This window comes from Leopardus geoffroyi, chromosome A2 (assembly GCF_018350155.1).
Source record: "Leopardus geoffroyi isolate Oge1 chromosome A2, O.geoffroyi_Oge1_pat1.0, whole genome shotgun sequence".
Taxonomy (NCBI): domain Eukaryota; kingdom Metazoa; phylum Chordata; class Mammalia; order Carnivora; family Felidae; genus Leopardus; species Leopardus geoffroyi.
In genome coordinates, this window is record NC_059331.1 from 130,741,182 (window position 1) to 130,765,321 (window position 24,140).

Genomic DNA, 24,140 nt, shown 5'->3' on the forward strand with positions numbered 1-24,140 from the left:
CATCAGGGAAATATAAATCAAAACCACATTGAGATACCACCTCACATCGGTCAGAGTGGTAAAATTAACAACTCAGGAAACAACAGGTGTTGGAGACGATATAGAGAAATGGGAACCCTCTTGCAGTGTTGGTGGGAATGCAAACTGATGCAGCCACTCTGGAAAACAGTGTAGAGGTTCCTCAAAAAATTAAAAATAGAGTTACCCTATGACCCAGCAATAGCACTACTAGGAATTTATCCAAAGGATACAGGAGTGCTGATTCATAGGGGCACATGTACCCCAATGTTTATAGCAGCACTATCAACAATAGCCAAATTATGGAAAAAGCCCAAATGTCCATCCACTGATGAGTGGATAAAGAAGATGTGATATATATACACAATGGAATACGACTCAGCAATAAAAAATAATGGAATCTTGCCATTTGCAAAAATGTGGATGGAACTGGAGGGTATTATGCTGAATGAAATAAGTCAGTCAGAGAAAGGCAGATGCCATGTTTTCACTCATATGTGGAATTTGAGAAACTTAACAGAAGACCATGGGGGAAGGGAAGGAATAAAATAGTTATAAACAGAGTGGAAGGCAAACCCTAAGAGAGTCTTAAATACAGAGAACAAATTGAGGGTTGATGGGGGTGGTGAGGGCAGGGGACAGGGAAAATGGGTGATGGGCATTGAGGAGGGCACTTGTTGGGCTGAGCACTGGGTGTTGTATGTAAGTGATGAATCACGGGAATCTACTCCCAAAATCAAAAGTACACTATATGTTAGCTAACTTGACAATAAATTATATTTTAAAAAATCATACTGCCAAAAATTTTTAAAGATATTTGGATATGTTTGGTGAAATAAATTAGGTGAAAATGTAATAAATTTAAAAAACAACAAATTAGTTTGATCCACTATAGAGAAAGAAGGGAGAGAGAGAGAGGGAGGGAGAAAGGGAGGGAAATTGTACAGAAAAGGATGATAAGAATTTATAATGGTTCAGAAATGCAAACTGAAGTTAAAAGCCTGGGCTTAAATCTGTAATTTTCTTTGAGTCTCTTAAGGTTTGTTTCTCTCTATCTCTCTTTTTCCCCCTCCCATATATTCATCTGCTTTGTTTCTTAAATTGTACATATGAGTAAAATCATATGGCATTTGTCTTTCTCTGACTTATTTCACTAAGCATAATACACTCTAGCTCCATCCACATCATTGTAAATGGCAAGATTTCATTCTTTTTGATGGCTAATACTCCACTGTATATCTATACCATGTCGTCTTTACCCATTCATCAGTTACTGGACATTTGGGCTCTCAATAGTTTGGTTATTGTTGGTAATGCTGCTATAAACATCAGGGTACATGTACTCCTTCAAATCTGTAGTTTTGTATCCTTTGGGTAAATTCCTAGTCATGCTATTGCTGGATCATAGGGTAGTTCTACTTTTAACTTTTCGAGGAACCTCCATACTGTTCTCCAGAATGGTTGCAGCAGTTTGTATTCCCACCAGCAGTGCAAGAGAGTTCCCCTTTCTCCACATCCTCACCAATACCTGTTGTTTCTTGAGTTGTTAATTTTAGCCATTCTGACAGGTGTCACGTGGTATCTCATCATGGTTTTGATTTGTATTTCCCTGATAATCAGTGATGTTGAGCATGTTTTCATGTGTCTCTTAGCTATCTAGATGTCTTCTTTGGAAAATGTCTACTCATGTCTTCTGCCCATTTCCTCACTGGATTATTTGTTTTTTAGGTGTTTAGTTTGATAAGTTCTTTATAGGTTTTGGATACAAATGCTTTATCTGATATGTCATTTGCAAATATCTTCTCCTATTCCGTAGGCTACCTTTTAGTTTTGTTGATAGTTTCCTTTGCTGTGAAGAAGTTTTCATCTTGATGAAGTCCCAACAGTTCATTTTTGCTTTTGTTTCCCTTGCCTCAGGCAACATGTCTAGTAAGAAGTTGCTGAGGCCAAGGTCAAAGAGGTTGCTGCTTGTGTTCTCCTCTAGGATTTTAATGGTTTCCTGTCTCACATTTAGGTCTTTCATCCATTTTGAATTTATTTTTGTGTATGGTGTCAGAAAGTAGTCCAGTTTTATTCTTATGCATTTTGCTGTCCAGTTTTCCCAACAACATTTGTTGTTGTTGTTGTTTTAATGTTTATTTTTGAGAAAGAGAGAAAGCATGAGCAGGGGAGGGGAAGAGACAGAGAGGGACAGAGGATCCAGAGTGGGCTCCATGCTGATAGCAGCAAGCCTGATGGGAAGCTTGAACTCATGAACTGTGAGATCATGGCCTGAGCTGAAGTCAGACGCTGAACCCACTGTGCTATCCAGGCACCCCTCAACTCCATCTGTTGAAGAGACAGTCTTATTTCCATTGGATATTCTTTCCTGCTTTGTCAAAGATTAGTTGACCATATAGTTGTCGGTTTTGTGGGTTTTCTACTCTGTTCCATTGATCTATGTGTCTGTTTTTGACCAGTACCATAGCATCTTCATGACTACAGCTTTATAATACAGCTTAGAGAACAAACTGAGGGTTGATGGAGGGAGGTGAGCAGGGGATGGCCTAGTTGGGTGATGGGTATGAAGGAGGGTACTTGTTAAGATGAGCACTGGGTATTGTACGTAAGTGACGAATCACTGAATTCTACTCCTGAAGTCAATATTGCACTATATGTTAACTAACTAGAATTTAAATAAAAATTTGAAAAGAAAAAAATAAGGTAATTTTTAACAAATCAATATCTCTTCTCCTGTTTTGTCATCTGTAAAATGTTTAGTAATAGTACCTTCATTACAGGGTTGTGGGGGATACTAAATAAATTATTATATTTAAAGTGAATACTATATCTAATGCCCAAAATACAGTGATCATTCAATATTTCCCAACAATTATTATTATAGAATATCATCTTAAAATTAACTAATTCTGGAAGGTGATGTAAATTATTTTTATTTTGAGTATTTTTCTATTTTTTTCCAAGTTTTCTTCAATTATTATGCGATACCTTAGAGTAAGAACAAACTAATTTTTTAAAGATAAAAACCATCTGATTTTTACATCCTTTTATTACAAATATTTATGAAGTGTGGTTTCTTCTTTAACAAATTCTTCAGTGTTTGAGCATCCCCTTAATTCAGATCACTATAACTAGACTGCAAACTTTCTGGTTCAGTGCAATACTGCAATAACTATAAAACACTACCGTTAAATATGCGTATGGTGTTTCCATAAAACAGATATTGAGTTAGCTTTTTAAATTAATAGCTCTAATTAATCATGACAAGATATAGATCATGTATAATTAATGATATAAAATTTATATAAATTAAAATTTCTACATATTATCACACAGACAGATTGTTATATGTAATATAAGCCAACTACATGGATACATCTATAGATTGGCACCAAGATATATCTATACACTGACAAATCCATAACTTCCTCATAAAACTGAATAATGCTTTCTTAGTCACTAGTAGGTCCTTCTCCATTGCCCAAAAGAATCTCTCTAATTTATCCCCTAGCCTAAAAAAAAGTTCCTAGTAAGGTACATAGCAACTGAAAAAAAGTGATTCAACAAATAAAAGGTTTTTAAGAGGCTGCTTGGATTTCCCTAGGTGTACTTAACTGCAAAGAAGCCAAATTCCCCAACAGATAGAACATACCAATCCATATACTTCACTTGTACAACATTTGTGAACAAATCTGTGAAGATGAGAACATGGATTTGAGATCTTTAGCTCCTCACTGTTGAACTCATGTGGAATCCTTCGGGTGAAGAGAAAAAAAAAAAAAAAAAAAAAAAACATCCTCCCTTTCTAGCAATACAAAAGTGTATCAGAAATTTTGATCCACAGGACTCCTGAATTACATGAATCAAAGTGATCAGAACTAAAGGGTTCAACTGTGTAGGAAACAAGTAACATATCAAAAGGACAGATAAAAGACAAAAGTATGTAGTCCTTATACTACTTATTTATACAATTATTGATACAAAATAAACATTCTAAAACCTAATACAAAATCATTTATTTGCTCTTGATTTTGCAGTTTCAGGTATGCTTAGCTAGGTTGTAGTCAACCAGTCTGACTGGAGATCACTCAGGCAGCTACAACCATAGAGATAGTACTGGTCCCAAAGGACAAACTCTACAAGCTCTTGTTATAAGCAAGCATCTAACAAGCCTCTGTTTGCATGTTGTTTCCTGTAATTCCATTGGCCAGAGGGACTAATTAATATGGCCAAATCAAGAGTCAGGGTAGGGGACTACACAAGAGCTTGGGAACCAAGAGGCATGACTCATGAGAGTTGGTGGTGGATGAGAGGACATTAATGTAACAATCTCTCAAAGTCCGTTTGCAAAAGGATCAAAGTCCATGGAAGAGGATCCTACGGTAGACTTCAAATGCAGTTCTCTTGAATCACAGGCTTACGAAGCAAAAAGACAAGTTATCTGTCCCCCAAACACCCAATATGCAATGGAAAGACAAGGAAAGGATAACCACAATAGATTTTTCAAAAAGAATCAGAGAATTACAGAAGTCATTTGTCCATATCAAGTCTTAAATTCAGCTGCAGATGTCAGGGACTCCTACCCTTGGGACAGGAATGTTCTTTCATTAGGACTCATTTTATTATCTGCAATGGTATCCTAATCTATTGCTGTCCATGGGTCTTTGCTCTCCCCTCTGGGCTTCTGACTCCAAAATGCATTCTTTTTAAAAAGAAATGCTTCTGTTCATTGTAATCTTGGGCCCAGAGGTCTCTTTTTAAACTGGCCACCTCTTTTATTTTTCTTTCTCATTATTTTTAAAAATTTTAATTCCATTACAGTTAACATACAGAGTTATATTTATTTCAGGTGTACAAAACAGTGATTCAACAGCTCTATATTTTACTCAGTGCTCATCATAATAAGTGTACTTTTAATCCCCTTCACCTATTTCACCCATCCCCTGACCCACCTCCCCTCTGGTAACCATCAATTTCTTCTCTATAGTTAAGAGTCGGTTGAGCATCCAACTCTTGATTTCAGTTCAGGCCATGATCTCATGATTTATGAGCTCGAGCCCCATGTCACGCTCTGCACTGAGAGCTCGGAGCCTGACTGGTATTTTCTCTCTCTGCCCCTTCCTCACTTGCGCACGCTCTCTCTCTCAAAATAAATAAATAAATTTAAAAACAAAGAGTCTTTTTCTGGGTTTCCTCTTTTTTCCCTTTGTTTTGTTTCTTAGATTCCACATCAGTGAAATCACATGGTATTTGCTTTCTCTGACTTATTTTGCTTAGCATAGTACTCTAGCTTCATCCATGTCATTGCAAATGGCAAGATTTCTTTTTTATGGCTGGATAATTATATTATATTATATATATATACACATATATATATGCATGCCATATATATACATATATGTGTGTACATACGCCACTTCTTCATTCATTTATTGATGGACACTTGGGCTGCTTCCATAATTTGGCTATTATAATAATGCTGCAATAAACATTAAGGTGCCTATAACTTTTTGAATTAGTGTTTTCATATTCTTTGGGTAAATATCCAATAGTGCAATTGCTGGATTGTAGGATAATTCTATTTTTAAATTTTTGAGGAACTGCCACACTGTCTTCCACAGTGGCTGCACCAGTTTGCATTCCCACCAACAGTGCAGATGGGTTCCTTTTTCTCCACATCCTCACCAACACTTGTTGTCTCTTGTGTTTTTGATTTAGGGCATTCTGACAGGTGTAACATGAGATCTCATTGTGGTTTTGATTTGCATTTCCCTGATGATGACTGATGTTGAGTATTTCTCATGTGTCTATTGGCCATTTGTATGTCTTCTTTGGAGAAATGTCTGTTCATGTCTCCTGCCCATTTTTGAATTAGATTGTGAGGTTTTTTGGTGAGAAGTTGTATAAGTTCTTTATATACTTGAATACTGACCCTTCATTGGATACGTTCTTTGCAAATATCTTCTCCCATCCAGTAGTTTGCTTTTAGCTTTGATTGTTTCTTGTGCAGAAACTTATTTTGATGTAGTCCCAATAGTTTATTTTTGCTTTTGTTTCCTTGCCTCATGAGATATATCTAGAAAAATGTTGCTAGAGCTAATGTCAGAGAAATTACTGCCTGTGCTCTCTTCTAAGATTTTTATGGTTTTAGGTCTCACATTTAGGTCTTTAATCCATTTTGACTTTATCTCTGTGTATGCAGTAAGAAAGTGGTCCAATTTCATTCTTTTGCATGTTGTTGCTCAGTTTTCCCAACACCATTTGTTGAAGAGACTGTCTTTTTCTTATTGCATAGTCTTGCCTCCCTTCCTAAAAATTAATTGATGATATAACATGGGCTTGTTTCTGGGCTCTCTATTCTGTTCCATTGATCTATGTGTCTATTTTAGTGCCAGTACCATACTGTTTTGATTACTATAGTATAGCTTTGTAGTATAACTTGAAATATAGACTTGTGATAACTTCAGCTTTGTTTTTCTTTTTCAAGACTGCTTTGGCTATTCAGGGTCTTTTGTGGTTCCATACAAATTTTGACCATTCTTTTTAGTATATATCAACTCAAGTCCCTTAAAACTCTGTAGACTTCCTATTCATCTCATTGACATTCACTCCGTTCCCCCATAAAAATATAGTCATAACTCTTTTCTAACTAGACCTTTCTCTACTTTGTGTCAGGGTGCTATGGCACAAAGCCCTTAAGATTCTTACACATTTATTATCTTTTGTCTAGCTAAACGGATTTCTACATCATATCTTAAATCTTTTTGAGGTCTTACCAAAGAGTCTTCCAGTCAAGATTTGATATTTACCCCAGGCCACTTTTAAGAATTTTTTGCCTGCCAGAAACTCCTGAAGAAATAGTCTTATTTTCCAAAACATAAATTCCTGGACACCTTGTATTTCCTCTAAGTTCTGTTTTAAGTTATTTCTCTCCTCCTATACCATATATATATAAAAGCTCTAAGAAGCCAACTTACAATGTCAATATTATGCCCGGAAATCTCCTTAGCCAGATCCATGAATTTGTTAAGTACACTTTCTATATTCCAAGTTCCTGCAGGTGACAGTTTCTCAAACAGTTTCAGTGCCATAAACATGGCCACCACAACTGCAGTCTCCAATAAGTTTACTCACCACATTTCCAGCTTCCAGTAACAGTTGTCTGTCATCAAAACCAATGCCATCTATTTTAGAATTTATTTTGGCAGCACTTCCTCACTAATAATGCCATATTTTTATTTGGGTTACCTACTGCTTCATAAAAAACCACTCCAAAACTACGTGTCTTGAAAGAACGACCATTTATTTACTCATAATCCTGAAACATGGGCTTCACTCAGAAGGGCAGATCCTCTTCCAGTCTCTCTTCCAGCCAACATGTGGTAGCAATCACCTGTGACTCAAAAAGGGCTAGAAAGGCCAAGCTGGCTCTACTCATACATCAGGCATTTAACTGGGGCTTCTTGGACAGGATGCTTCACTTGTTCTCCAAGGTCCCCTCTAGCAGGACAGCCTGAGTTTCCTGCATGTTCCCAGTTCACAAGCACCTACCAAGTTTCCACTTGAGTAACATCTGTTAATGCTCAATTGGTTAAAGCAAGTCACATGGCCTGAGACAATGTGGGAAGAAATTCTACAAATCAATGAGGGGGGGTGTGATTCATGGAGGAGCCATTACTGTAAAAATCTACACATTTCCCATGTTAAGTGAATGGGTCATTCTCTCAGTTGACACTCTGTGCTTCCTGTTGGTCATTTAAAAAAACTACAGAAATGAAAGATGGTTTGGAAAGAAAGAAAGAAAGAAAGAAAGAAAGAAAGAAAGAAAGAAAGAAAGAAAGAAAGAAAGAAAGAAAGAAAGAAAGAAAGAAAGAAAGAAAGAAAGAGAGAAAGAAAGGTTAGCTAGCAAAAAAAAAAAACTAAAAGAAAAACACTTTTTGAAGTTTATTTACTTAAAAGAGAGCAGAAGAGAGGCAGAGAGAGAGAGAGAGAGAGAGAGAGAGAGAGAGAGAGAATCACAAGCAGGCCTCACACTGCCAGTGCAGAGCCCAACGCAGGGCTCAAACTCAAAAACTGTGAGATCATGACCTGAGATGAAATCCAGAGTCAGCCACTTAATCGAATGAGCCACCCAGGTGCCCCAAAAGATAAATACTTTCAAGATACAAAGTACACAACACACATTGAAAAATTAAAAATAAAGTAGCAAGGACGCGCCTGGGTGGCTCAGTCAGTTGAGCCTCCAACTTCGGCTTAGCTCATGATCTTGCGGTTTGTGACTTCAAGCTCCGCATCAGGCTCTGTGCTGACAGTTCAGAGCCTGAAGCCTGCTTCAGATTCTGTGTCTCTTCCTCTCTCTGACCCTCCCATGCTCATGCTCTTTCTCTGTCTCTCAATAATAAATAAACATTAAAAAATTTTTTTTAAATATAAAATAAAATAAAGTAGCAAGATAATATAAAACTAAAACTAGAAAGAAGAAATAAAAACAAAGTTTACAAACTAGTAAAAAAATCAAAAATTAAAAATATTATAAATTTATATAACCATTGGTACAAGGCATTAGAAGCAATAAAATCAGCTAAAACTGAGCATAAATGTAGGAGGAGAAATTTCTCTGTTATTTTAAAGTAATTTAGAAATTTATTACCTTTGATTGGTGATGGATTTTTTTTTTTAATGTTTATTTGTTTTTGAGAAAGAGAGAGAGAGCATGAGCATGAGAGGGGGAGGGGCAGAGAGACACGGAGACACAGAATCTGAAGCACGCTCTAGGGAGGCTTGAACTCATGAACCATGAGATCATAACCTGAGCCCAAGTTGGACACTTAACCAAATGAGCCACCCAGGCGCCTGGTGATGGATTCTTTTTAAGAAAGTTTTGAAGTTCTCAGAGGAAATGGCTTTCAAACAGTAAACTTTCTCACCAGTTTTTTTTTTTTTTTTTCAAGTTTTTATTTAAAATCTAGTTAGCTGGGGTGCTTGGGTGGCTCAATTGGTTAAGCCTCCAACTCTTGATTTCAGCTCAGGTCATGGTCTCAGTTGTGAAACTGAGCCCTGCATCGGGCTCTGGATAGCCCAGAGCCCGCTTGGGATTCTCTCTCCCGCACTCTCTGCTCCTCCCCTCTCCTGTCAAAAGTAAATAAACTTTAAAAAATAATAATAAATAAATAATAGTTAACTTATATGGTAAGATTGGTTTCAGGTGTAGAATTTTGTGACTAGTCATATATATAGAACATCCAGTGCTCATCACAAGTGCCCTCCTTAGTACCCATTACCCATTTAGCCCATTCCCCACTCTCCTCCCCTCCAGTAACCCTCAGTTTGTTTTCTATAGTTAAGAGTCTCTTATGGTTTCCTTCCCTCTCTCCTTTTTTTCCCCTTCCCCTATGTTCATCTGCTCTGTTTTTTAAATTCCATATATGAGTGAAATCATATGGTATTTGCCTTTTTCTGACTGACTTTTTTCACTTAGCATAATATACTCTAGCTCTATGCATGTTGTTGCAAATGTCAAGATTTCATTCTTTTTGATGGCTGAGTTATATATATATATATATATATATATATATATATATATATATATATACCACAACTTTTTTTAGTCATTCATCAGTCATTGGACATTTGGACTCTCTCCTTAATTTGGCTATTGTCAATAGTGCTGCTAATAACATCAGGGTGCATGTACTCCTTTGAATCAGCATTTTTGTACCCTTTGGGTAAATACATAGACTTACAATTGCTGGGCCATAGGGTAGTTCTATTATCAACTTTTTGAGGAACCTCCATGCCATTCTCTAGAGTGGCTGCATCAGTTTGCATTCACACCAACAGTGTAAGAGGGTTCCCCTTTTTCCTCATCCTTGCCAACATTTGTTATTTCCTGTGTTGTTAATTTAAGCCATCTGCCAAGTGTGCAATGGTATCTCATCATTGTTTTGATTTGTATTTCCCTGATGATGAGTGATGTTGAGCATATGATGAATAACTTAACAGACAAATGGGTGGAGAATGAACAACATATTTTTTTAAAAATATTAAAAGTTAGAATTCAAAAGCTTGGCAAACCAAGACAATCAGGATTTTTGAAGCAAAAGCAGTTCCCATGTCTGGCAAACACCCCAACAATTTGCCCTACTCAAGAGTTAGGCAACTATTCTCTCTAAGAATAGAGAGCAACTTATTCTCTCTAAGAATAAGTTTCACAAATGTATTTTTTATTAAAGCATAATTGAGATGTCATATTATATTAGTTTCAGACATAAAGCATGGTGATTCAACACTTGTGTACATTGCAAAATGAACATAGTAAGCCTAGTTACCATCCATCACCAATACATAGTTCTGATTTTTTTTTTCAAACTTTTGTATTTACAGAGCTTGTCACAATGCAGATTCAAAGGTCCTAGTAATGATTCCATTTTCATCGGTATCTGGGAAGGAGCTCAGGAATCTTTACGAATCAGCCCAAGGATGGTATTAATAAAGGCCCAAGGATGACACTAACTGTCAAAGGGCTTTCTCAGACCATGGACCTCCTTCTCCGTTGCATTGCACTTATTGCTTAAAGCCCTTAAGATAAGCCCACATTTAAAATTTCAGGCTCAAAAGCTAACACCCTCCATTCCCTTAGCTATAGCTCAATTTTAGCAGCTTCACCCTTTCAAGCCTCCCTCCAGCAATAAAGCAGCATTTTCAAATTACAGGTCATGACCAATGAGTGAGTCATAGAATCAATTTAATGGGATGCGACCAGAATAGAAAATATCAGAGGGCACTGCACATAATGATGGTAATTACAGTTTTAGTATTGTTACATGAAACTTTTATTTCAGTTGTGTGTATGTGTGTACAATGAAACACTATATCACTTAATGAGTCATAAGCAAAAAGGTTTGAAAACCTCTGTCATAAAGAATATAATGGATTCATCAAGAAGCTAAAAAGTTGTCAGGTGAAGAGTGCAGAAACACCCTCAAAGTCAAATAAAAAAAAGTCTAATGATGATAATTTCATTTCATCATATTTCTGTAGGGTTTAATTATTCAGGGACTTCAATGCTTCAAAGAATGAATTTAATATGCATTTATTCAGCATCCCTCTGAATGGGTAGGTAAGAGGAATATGGTCCTTTTCTTTTAGAAGCTTACAAAGTACGGTTAGTATTAACCCATGAAATAACTATTAGACCAGAGGACAATACAAAACATTTATAATCATGAGTTACATTTACAGTGCTGTAGGATTTCAAATAAGTGAATGATGGAATTAGGGAAAGTTGTGTGAAGAAGTTAGGACTTCTGTTTGACCTTGAACATAAGAAAAAGCAGAGAGGAAAAGGTATAGTAATAAGCCTTGTTATATAGCCAAATGAAGCTAACTGCCTATAAAAAAAAAAAAGCTCAAACATTCAGTATATAACACAGTAGTGAGTAGATTTACCACATGCAGTCATTCAGAAACCCTGGTTCTTTCTATCTAATAGATCCACCATCTCCTGTGGTCTCAGAGTCTTCAACTGGTTCCTCTGCATCCAGCAGCAGACAGAAGAGAGAGCAAGGATTACAAAGAAGACTTTTACAGACCAAGCCTGGAAATGGCAACTCACTTTTCATTCTCTTCCCATTAGCCAGAATTCAGTCCCACTTGACTACTAGGAAGGCAAACCATATAGCCTAGGACCAAAATGGAGTACTTCTATTCATTGCTAGTCCTTTCTCTTACAACTAAAATATTCCAAACATAATACAATGCACAAATATAAGAAGACTCTGAAAGGTGGAAAGAAGACAGATCGGAGGCTAGGGACATTAAGACTTGAGGAACAACATGGTGGCAAGTTCCCAGGTTTTCTTTTTGCCTCTCATATATCCTAGATGAGGCACTGGAGAAGCCTGCAACCAGGAACCACCAAGAAACAGAACCAAAAACCTTAAAGAAAAGCCTACTTCCTAGCCAAAGGGCCAGGAAAAGGATGGCCAAGGGGAACAGAAAACACTTTTTATAATACCCGTCCTAATCCAGCCAAATACCAAAGGAAACACTTCCCCGACCCCAGAGTGTTAGTGGGCTGAACAGGGATATGGGGTTCCAGCCACACCCAGTGTCAGTGAGACCCGGTACACTCACTTCACTTTCCTCTTCTACAAAGAGGTAGAATAAGAACGCAGGGCATGTTAGCACACCATCACCCACCCCAGGATTAGTTTGGCAGTTTTTTTTTTAATTAAACTGTGGGGTACCTGGGTGGCTCAGTTGGTTGAGCATCTGACTTTGGCTCAGGTCATGAGCTCACAGTTCGTGGGTTCATGCCCCACATCAGACACTGCTGTCAGTCTGTCAGCACAGAGCCCACTTCAGATCCTCTGTCCCCCTCTCTCTGCCCCTTCCATACTTGCACTCACCCCAAAATAAATAAACATTAAAAAAAATTAAGCTGAAATGTACCATACAACTTAGCAATTCCATTCCTAGGTACCTAGGAAATGTCCAGAAAAGGCATAAGTAAAAGTAAGAATTAACTTCAAATAGACATGAGGGATCACTGTAGGGAAACGAAAATGTTCTAAAAGGTGATGATGATACAATTCCATGAATTTATTAAAAATTGCTAAATCACTCACCATGGATAAATTCAATGTTATAGAAATTATACCTCAATAAAACTGGTTTTTTTTGTTTGTTTTTTTTGTTTGTTTTTGTTTTTTTTTTAAGTAGAGAGGGGCACCCGAGTGGCTCATTCAGTTGAATGTCCGACTTCAGCTCTGTTCATGATCTCACGGTTCATGAGTTCAAGCCCCGCATAGGGCTCTCTGTTGTCAGCATGGAGCCCACTTTGGAGCCTCTGTTCCCTTCTCTCTCTGCCTCTCCCCAGCTTGTTCTCTCCCTCTCTCTCTCCCTCTCTCTCTCTTTCTAATAAATAAAAGAAAACTTAAAAAAAAAAAAAAAAGTAAACAGAATAGTATAATGAACTACCTACCATGTTACCCATTATCTAGGGTCTACTATTACAAACTCACAGCCATTCTTGTTTCATCTATAACACCACTCCACTCTTCCTCTTCCCATACTACTATAAGTAAATCTCAGCTATTACACATTTCACTGAAAATTTTATGTGATGCATACTATAGATTTTTTAACCTTAAAAATATATTAATTAAAGCACAAGTGATAAAAAAAAAAACTTTGGCCATTTTAAATAATCATTAAACATTAAATAATAATGTTTTCTCATATTTTCAGTTTTGTCTTTTATTTGTTTAAACATACCACATTTAGCAGCTGATAGTTCTATTACCTAGTCTTTAAGATCTGATTCTGCTAAAAGTTGTTACAGACTCTCACTTGTGATAGTGCTCATTTCCTTGTGTAATATTTTTACTGTGAGATCATGTTCATCAAACTTTGTATGTGCCCAGAAGGATTGGGGATGGCTTTCACCAGGTGCCTGAGGATGCACTAAACCCAAGTACAAAGTGAATTAAAATCTCAATTGAGAGTATTTCATTTGCAGTGAAGGTGAATTCAAACCTCAGTTCCAATTAAGCTTTTCTCTGCTGCTCAGAGACTACAACATTTTTCTTGCAGAACGGATTTGGGTTTTAGTGTATCTATTCCCTAAAAATGTGTCTCCTCCATGATCCTGAATTTATTCAGAATTTCTGTTCCACCTCCCTACCCTGTAAGAGCTCAGGGCCTTGTCTTCTGATCCCCATGCGGCTATTAAAACAAAAAAACTCTGAGTTACCAGGATATGACAAATGTCCATAGGACATCTGCTATCTTCAATGCATACTTAGTACTCTGGAAATGTATTCCCCCTTATTTGTGGTCTCAGATCATTTCTCTTACCTCCCTTCAAGGTCACTATACATTTTTTTAAAAGATTTTTAATGTTTTATTTATAATTTTTATGAGTTTTGTTTTGGGAATATTTTCTAGATATCTACTTCGCTGTATTTCCAAAAAGTGAAATCTAATTCCTTCTTTTAAGAAGTCTAATTACAAAGTTTATGATCTTCAGTTTAGAATCAGGCATTTTCCATCAACCTGAGTTTTAAAGTTTGAAATCTTTCAGCTCCCACCAAAACATAAGATTAATTTCTATCTTTGTTTAAATTCCAAATGTACTCCAAAACCATCCCAAAATTAAATAACTTACCAATTACACCACTGCATAAACAAAAGTAAAATGGAAGAAAATATCTCTGTGAGCAGTATTAGAGGGAGACTATACACCATAGTAATAAAGCACAACTTTTATTAGTTATTATTTAGTAAAATGGCCAGAGTTAATTGAAACCAGTTCTGAAACTTGATGGCTATGTGCTTAGGTAAATTATCTCAAATGGTTGCTCTCAGTTTTTTAATGTACAGTTTAGAACTTAAGTCAATATCCCATAATGTATCAAAAGTTCTACCCGTAGGAATCTGAATAAAGTATTAAATTTAAAATTACATAAAAGAAAAGCATTAATATTCTAACTAGCAATGATCATAACTCAAAAGAATATACAAAAGTCTCATTAAATGGGTCAATAACAATGATTTTATGTATGTATACATATGCATACATGTGTTCACATAAAAACATAAATACATATGTTTTAGAGAGAGAAAGATAGGGAAAGAAGGAAAGGGAGAGAGAGAAGGAGAGGGTGGGAAAAAGGAAGAGAATAAAATAAATGTAGCAAAATATTGAAAACTGATGAATCTGAGCACAGAACCCATGGGAGTTCTCTGTACTACTCTTAAAACTTTTCTTTAAGTCTAAAATTACTTCAACATTTAAAAAAAAAGTGTTATGAAGTCAGTGTTTAAATAACAGGTATATAACCCTGGCTACATAAAACAGAAGCATCCTGTTCTTCTATCATGGGAAGTGAAGAAAATCCATGAAGGGACGTTATGAAGTTATCACTCACCAACTGTTTCAGTATCACATATGTTTGTTGCTATAAATACAAACTGATCTATTTGAATTCTCTACTAATGACAGGTTGCAGAACTACATAAAAATGTATAACATCCTAAGGGGTAAACACTTCAGGTGAGATTTCTTAAGCCAAAGGTAATTTGGGAAGAAAGCTCACAGGTAAGCTGAGAAAGCATTCCAGCATAAACTCCTGGCTTCCTCCAAAGTCAGCCTCAGACGACCAAGGGGAGTAAGAATGCAGAGCATTCAGCATTGCAGGAAATGTGTGCCGGATGGTTCCCAGCATCTTCAAAGTGCAAATTCAGCAGGTAACATAAAACTCCCTAACTCTACATTAAATTCTGGCGCATACATCACAATATATCTCTTTCCTTAAGAGTCTGTATTTGTATCTAGCTTCCAGAATGTCAAAATAATAGTTACAACCAATGATAATTGTTGAATATTAATTGTACCATAGGTTTAAAAAAATTTTTAATAAAATAAAATAAATAAATGTGGCAAAGACAGAAAGAGTGTGAGCCTCTTTGCTTGCTTTTTTGACAGAACTTTTAATTTTAAACTCAGCAGGAAACAAGATAATAACTGCAGAAGCCAAGAACGAGTCCAAGAAGTTTATTACAAACCAGTTTCTTCAGGATCATTTGCAGGTAGCTGAAAGTCAAGACAATTTTGAACCAAAGAATGTATGTTATTGATTAATAAATAGCTCAATGCTGATTAAACTCTACTTTCTATCCCCTTCTTTGATTTTCTAATACATTCTGCATAAATCTTTCTCTGAAATCTGAGCTCAAGACATAGAATTGTGGAGTAATGTTTTCAAGTATTTTCCCCTCTGGCTATGCCACCTGGAAAGAAGATGGTTCACTATAGAAACATTCTGTAGCAATTCCAACAAAAACAGGACAATGATACCTACAATTCTTTCTTTTGCTTACTTCTTAAAGTCGTAAATCTTAATTTTAAATGTAGAAGGCACACACCTTTTATAAGAACCAGTGACCCTGCTGCAGGCATTCTCACGCAAATAAAATCTAAAACTTTGGTGTGAGGTCATTAAACTATTCCTAGGGCATCTTTTTGACTCTAAAAGCCTCAGTAAGGGATTGAACTATAATTTGAATAATTGCATTCCACCAACATAAATTCCCTCTGTAGTTTCAACTGTATGCAGTATCAGTCCTCATTTCCTGAGTTAAATTAATGTTGAGTAATGTGGTGCTTCTTAAAAAAAAAAAAAAAAAAAGTGCATCCACTTTCATAGTAACCTTTCAGCAACCAGGAGAAGTGATTCATGTGCACTAGAGGCGAATAGGTCAGTATGAATAATTTCTGCCAGCATTCCCTGTGTGCAGAGCACTGCAAAAGGTGTATCTCAGCCAATAAAATGGATATACTTATACAACTTTATTTAAAAAATCAAATGCTTCATAAACTGTATCCTATTTTCCACTGAGTTATGTCATTATATCATTAAAAACTTTATTTTCATTTATGACTTACCTTCAGCTAAGCTGTGAGTCCTCACGTTTGATCACCTCTATCCTTCTAGTCAGACACCTAATAAATTGTAAATTAATATTGGAAAACCTAACCTACTCAGTAGTGTTTAAAAAGTAAAGATTCTTGTAAGAGGAAATCCTATTGAATCTCAAGCTTCTCTTAGTAAATCCCAAGTGAACAGAATTCTTAAAACCCATTTAAAAAACAGTTTTTATGCAAAATTTGTTACTCAAGGTGAATTTCCAGTGTTGCTATAACAGTGTTTATTTAATAAGACTAGTATTATATATCTCTTTAATGATATTTGATCTTTCAATCCTTGGATTTTCTTAAATAACATGTCTACAAGTTGCAGAGTGACCTTTAACAAAAGCCACTCTAAAGTGATGATCCAATCAGCCCCAGGTGATTTTCAACCTAAAGATATCAAAAATGGATCAATCCATTCCCAGAATTCAGTGACTCAAAATTTCAATATATTCTAATTTTGTCAGTCTTGGATTTCAAAAAGACTAAGATCATTCTAGGCAGACCCCTAGGTAAAAAAGCAACTTTTTAGGTTATGTCTGAAGTCAACCAGGTATCCCTAGAGTCATAGGGGGTATGGTAGATACACTTACTTCTTCACTATTTTTCCTTCCCTCATCACTTTGCCATGACCCCCCAATTTCACTGACTTTCGGTTTTGACATGTGACTTACTTTGACCAAAGGAATGTAAACAGAAGAGTATAAGTTCTGATCTGAGGCTTTAAGAGGTTCTGAGTATTTCCACTCACCCTCTGATATCTTGCTATCTATCGCCCATGAGAAGAACATATCTCAAGTAGCCATGGCTCCTTCAGTGTAGGTCCCACAATGAAAGCTACATGAAGCAGACTGAACCAAACCCATAGTCTAGACTGACTACAGTCAACCTACTGGCCCATGAGCAAGAAATAAATATCTGAATGTAAGCAACTGAACACTTAAGGTAGTTTATTGTCATAGTAATAGTACAGTGGCCAACAATAAAGGGATTCAAGGTATCATTTGCTGGTACCACTCTGTTCTGAATTAAAATTTCCAAGGTCCATTTTCCAAAATAGTACACTGAACCAAACGAGTTTTCATTTCTGGATGTACTAGATACTGTCCAAATATGTCTTACAGCTTGCTATCTTCTTGTCTGAAAATGTGTCCATTATTCAGGATTCATAACCCTGAACCTCTTCTACTAAAGTAAAAGTACACTGAAGACAGAATCTGTACTGATTCGCCACCCCACTATAGCACCTAAAATAGTGTTTCTCACACTTCCTAGTCATTTGATAAATGACTCCCTATTCCAACTCAAAGTGACCACTGCTTTTCATTACTGTCCATATCTCAAAATGACCTCCTGAGTCACAAAATGATTCATATATTTGAAATAACAGAAATGACTAGATACGACCTTTCCACCTGAATGCACAGATATTCTAAAGCACAACACAATGAATGGTGCTCAAGACTGATAACTGACACCAACACAAATTCCTTCAAAATGGCAAAGTTTCCTTCAGTGAATACTGAAATACAGAATGGATGGCTAAATGACATATCTCATGGTGCTACACACAAACATGCCACAGAAATGTGTCAGGATTCAACGGTACAATTCCAAGGCAGGTCTCACAAAGGGGCCTATCAACCCCTTCCGGGGAATACAATTCTGTCTTGAGTCTCCTTATTACTGGTCATCTATGCCACTCTGTTGTCTCCTGTTCATTGTGCCAGCTGTCTCATTTTCTCCATCGTCATCTGTTACCCAACCGATCTAGGTTATTTTCTTTCCTCTTCTTCTCTACAGTTCTTTTCTTTCTTGCCTCTTGCTTTTACTACCTTCCTCTCATACTTCTCAGGCTGGTATAAGAAGACATCACCACACATCCAGAGAATTCCCTTCCTTCACAAAAAATTAGCCAACTGCCAAACACCAGATATAATTTTCAGGACTCAGAGTCAATAAAAGCAGGTGTATTCCCTGTGGGATGCTCAGGGACTTCCAGAGATGCCCACAGACCCTGCCAGCTATTTTAGTACTTGTGTCATTAGAGAAAAGTGAAGACAAGAACTTTTTCAAATTTTTTGTCAAAAATTCTGCTGAATCCCATGCTCTAAACATGTTCAGTTCATCAAAGCTGTACAGTAGCAAAGATGTCTTCAAAAATGCTTAATTAATTAATCACTATATCCCATTACTGGAATTTCTGCTCCTAAATAATTTTAAGTATGAGTTGGTACAATCTAATAAGATGATAAATAAATTATTTATTATACTTAGAAGTAGTTTAAAATTACTAAAATACAGACCCAACTGTAATAAACATACATCTTTATTCTCTTCCAAAAGTATCCTTTCCTCTTTTATTGTAAAAATAGTACACCCTCTCTTCTGAGTAATGTCACCACTACCTTACCCTGAAAGCTGAAAGCCTGTGGAACAATGTGCTTCAAATACATACTGTCATTTTCTTACTCAGCCACAGGTTAGGAGGTGTAGCTGTCTGAAGCAGAGCCAATCATGGCACCTTAACCCACTGGACAAAGGCGATCTATATTTGTATAGATAAGGGCATGTTACCAAAACCGAATAAATTACAGTCCTTTCCCAAGAGTTTACAAAGTGACATTAAGGCAGGAGGAGAAATCACTCTCAGGTGGTGATGAAATCAGGCATCTTAAGGCATGAGAGCTGCCAGCAGCCATGTGCCGTGCATTGTGAAGAAAGCTGGTCTGAGAGAACAAAGCCAAGATGTAGACAGAAGCAGACGGTAGAAACAGAGAAGGCGGAGCACCCTGCCGCATTCAAATCCCTGGTTCCAATTGTCCCTGACGATTGCCACACTTCTGCCTTCCTCCTGGGTACATAATAAGCCTTCCAATAAATTCTCCTGGATATCCAACTCAATTCAAGCTGTTTTCCTGTCATCAACAGCCAAGGAAATTCTACATAACATACCAAACAAACTACAAGGTAACAAATCTGACTTCTTGGGAATAGGGTAGGGACCACTATAAGAAATGTATCTGCAGCAAACTTAGTATCAGTCAATAGACTGGCATTTAAGAATGACACTATTTAACACTTCCTTCACTGCCTTCATAACTGATAAACCTTGTCTTTTCATAATACAGTCAATTTCTTGTATTTTTTTTTTTTTTTATTGAATGTCCTCAGCACAAGCCATGAGCATAGATGTGCAGTGGATATATTCTGAGCTAAAACACGAAGATTAGGATACTATGGTTGCCATATGATCCTCTGGAATATAATTAGATCCAAGGTAAGAAGGCTTTGGGTTCTGGAAAAATCTATTTCAAGATAGTAATGGTTGTATGACAAAACAGCAATGACTACCAGAACTCAGGACGAGATCTGATTTTCAATACAATAATTACATTTAAAAAAGCAAACTCTAACTCCTCAAAGCTGATACCTATGCCCTTAACTAGTTTTCACTAAAACAAAAAGAAAAAAATAAAATAAGTATAATGTTAAGCTCTTAGATGCTAATATATTCATTTTACTTGTTTTACATAGCTATTTAGCGCAATGCATGAACTTGATAGATGCTCATAACAGAAGAAAACAAATCATATTACAAAATGCAAATTCTTCTTAATTACATAAACTTGCTTACACAATTAGGTTCTAGACATCAACTTTAGAACAACAAAGTCTTCTCTAAGTTATTCCAGAAGACTATTTGCCTATAACTTTTGGAAATCTCCACTGAAAAATTCTTTCCATGTAAACTGCATTTAATCTTTTTAATCAGGAACATGCTTAAAAAACACACCCAGAATATCTGGGACCAGTACTCTAGATTTTTCTATCTACTAAAGTGTATGTGTATATATATATATGCATATATATATACACACACACACACATGTATATATGCATACACATATTTATTTATATATGCACACTTGTGTATGTGTATATATATAATGTGTACATATTTTATATTTATATACATATTTAGGGGGTGTGTGTATACATATATACACACAACATGCACACTAACATTGAGATATATAATAATTGTATATATACTACACACACATACACACACACACACACACACACACACACACACAGAGTAACTGAATTTGATTCAAACTCCATCCTGCAACTACACTAACAATCTGGTCTTAAAAGGATATTTAAGTGTGGATTCAAATATGGATAATAAAAATATCTTAAAATACTAGGCCATATCCATAGGAAATGGTGTCATTTAATAAAACTTTTTTAGAATCTCTACTTAAAATTCATAAAATAAATAAAATAAAAACTTTAAAAAAACTATAGATACAGAAAACTAGTTGATAATTATTTTTATTCACCTCTTCTCTATTTATAAACCTTTTAAGAGACCTTATAAAAAAATTAGTAAAGTTAAATTTCAGGTCAAGGCATTTTTAAAACTTTTTAGGTACCAGCATAGAAATAACATACAGAATTCCTGCTGCTGTACATGAGAAACCATGAAGCATGGGCTGTAAAGAACGAAGCCACATTCGTTTTTACCTGCATTGACGCTCCCTCCACTCTGGCCACACAGGCCACCCGATCCAGGAAAGTCACGGCCACGGGCACCGCTACAAAAAAGCCTTTACAGAAAGCCTTGAAGTATCTTCTCACCCAGCCTTTTGACTGTGCCATACCTAAAAATGCAAAGAAAACAAGCATGAAATTAGCCTCAAAAATGGTAAAAAAAAAAAAAAAAAAAAAAGAAAAAAAAAAGAAAAGAAAAAGAAAGAAAGAAAGAAAGAAAGAAAAGAAACAAAACCAGCATAAGAAAAATAAGAGTTAAGGAAAAGCAACCTCATCTCTTAATATATTTCATACCCATCCCTATTAGCTATGGAATAAATTTGACTTAAATCCCAAAGGCAAATACACTAACTCAGGTTAACTCTTTTTCTGTACTTGAAATCCACTTGATGACTTCAGTGGAAATTTTCTCTTCACAAAGCAGTAAGTGAGAAAACAAATAAACATTCTAAAAAAGTAAATCCTTTCAGGTTGTTGACTATTATGGTGGAGATGCTCCTTATACCCCTGACATCTGTTCTCTTCAACAGTCACAGAAGTTTTAATGGGACAAATGGATGCCCAGACTCCCTTGCAGCTAAGAGTGACCATGTGACTAGATCTGATGAATGGCATATGAGAAAAACTGATAAACTTCCACACTGTGCCCTGAAAAGGAATACGCCCTCCCCTTCCTGTTTCTCTTTTTACAATACCATGATAACAAGGTGGTAGGAGGAGTAGGGGTAGCCATCTCAAGTTAAAGAGAGCAAAGCAACAAAATAGAAAGGTCCTAGGTCCCCAGCACCATGAAGGCACTGTAAGTATGCTGCACTGCTTACATCTGAACTATTAAAAACCACTGCTATGAGTCTGTGTTATAGCAGCCAAACTGATCCTAACTAATATGACGATGAAATCTATGATAGATCAAGGAAAAGATTTAGGTACCATCATAGAAATAATATACAGAATTCCTGCTGCTGTACACGAGAAACCATGAAGCATGGGCTGTAAAGAACAAAGCCACATTCGTTTTTACCTGCATTGACGCTCCCTCCACTCTGGCCACACAGACCACCCAATCCAGGCAAGTCATGGCCACAGGCACTGCTACAAAAAAAAGCCTTTACAGAAAGTCTTGAAGTATCTTCTCACCCAGCCTTGTGAATTCACCCAGCATGTGAATTCAATACAGATAATTACCAACACTCACCCTGTATCCATTTGACTAATTTTCAGATTTTCCAGGGATAAGCAATCCCTTAACTGTCTCATGCAATAAAAAACAAAATAGTGAGAGATCAAGGTATGCTACCCTACCAGACCAAATGGAACCAAACATAGACCAACAGATGAGGAACCTTCATGGTTGGGAAAGATAAATGATGACTTTGTCCATGGTTCTTACTTAGCCAAGCTACAAGGGCTACCCAATATTAAAGGAGGAGGAGAAAGGAGTAGTGAGTTAGATTTCTCAGGACCCCTCCTTCTTTGCAGTGTACGGCTGGATCAGAATAACTTTCAAGTTCCCTAACACAATCACAAGGCTTTGGTTAGCGTACAGCTCAGTTTGCTTCCAAGATGACCTAAGATTTCTTTCTGTCCTTCTGAGAGCAGGTTCAAAAGGATCCAGAAATGCAATTCAGACCAAGCATATACCAAAAAGGCATACATCAGGACAGTGTTAAATTCAGTCCAGGTACTCATATCTGAAGATTTTACCCAATAACCTATATAACTTACACTTGAAATGAGGAACACATGAAGAAAGGGTGTCACTGCCTATGTGACACCCAAATTGTTGTAGTTATGGGATCATTTCCAAATAGCTTCATCGAAAAGACTTCACCTCCAACTTTATTTTAAAGGAATTTTGCCTTTGAAGACACAAAAGAGGGTCACATGGTAATGAGGAATACATAGTCTTATGATCATGACAGAGCAAAAGAATTCTCCAGAATTATCAGTATAGGAAAATGACTTTCAAACTGTTTTGAAAGAACATACAGTCTATACAGCAACTCGGTACCTGCGTACTCACTCACTCATACACACACACACACAACTTACACATATACCCTCAAAATGCAGCAAATAAGAACTGAAAAGTTTCACAAAACAATACTTATTCTTACTACGTAATAGGCTATCATTTTAGTCTGTTCTATTTCATTGAATGGAACAAGATAGATGCAGGGAGACCAAATTATGCTAGTGGTCCTGGGTAAGAGATGATGGTAGGCTGGGCCACAGTGGTCACGACAGACAAGGAATTAGAGGCACATTGTGGACTCAGTCAGTGGAGCATGTGACTTGATCTCGGGGTTGTGAGTTCCAGCCTCACACTGGGCATAGAGCTTACTTAAAATAATAATAATAATCAGACTTAAGATACGGATTTTGGAGGTTACAATGACAGGAGTGGAAATGGATGGGCAATGAGAGGGGAGGGGAGGGAAGAGAAGGAAGTGTCAAGAGGCAGTAGTGACCTATGAAAGCACTCTTATTTTGTTATCCCTGTGAATTGCATTCCAAAGTAGTAAAAACATGCTCATAATTCAATTTCTCAAACGTTTATTCGGTCCTACTAAGCACAAGGCCATAACTTAGGTGCTAAGGATACAGAGGCGGAAAAGCAGACATGATTCTTGCTCTCAAGGAGTCACAGTGTACCAGGGAAGATGCCCCTAAACAAATATTTTAAATGCAAATAAGCACTGAAAAAGGCCATGCCCTGGAGCATGGGAACATGGAGCAAGGAAGTCCCTCCATCAGCAAATGATCAGCAAAGGTCTCGCAAAGGAAACAGCATTTGAGGTGAGACCTGGGCATTTCAAGCACATGGGGTAGCGTGTATGAAGGTGTAGGAGCAAAGTAAAATACAGCTGTTTAAGAAACTAAATGAAGTTCATTTTGGATAAAGTATGTGTACAATTTATTTCCTTTTTTAATTTTTACTTTAGTAAACATTTAGTTATTGTCTGCTAAACACCAATGCTAAGTGTAGAGAATATAAAGATGGCTGGGCATACAATATAATATCTTTAAAAACTCTCACAAACAATACTTTATATTTTCTATGTAAATTTGTATCTGCATATAA

At 36.5% G+C, this 24,140-nt stretch overlaps 1 protein-coding gene across 9 annotated transcripts in view; it reads right to left on the minus strand.

Moving 5' to 3' along the window:
* The window catches only part of IMMP2L (inner mitochondrial membrane peptidase subunit 2), an 886,543-nt gene that overhangs the window by 824,767 nt on the left and 37,636 nt on the right, over positions 1-24,140 (minus strand). For 8 of the 9 annotated variants that reach the window (XM_045495343.1, XM_045495340.1, XM_045495347.1 and 5 more), the window contains one exon: positions 21,029-21,165. In XM_045495343.1, the coding sequence (XP_045351299.1) occupies positions 21,029-21,163 (135 nt within the window). In that variant the 5' untranslated portion in view covers positions 21,164-21,165. Of the gene's footprint in view, positions 1-21,028; positions 21,166-22,780; positions 22,896-24,140 lie in introns of those variants that run through there. The other variant, XM_045495345.1, reaches the window with a different exon arrangement.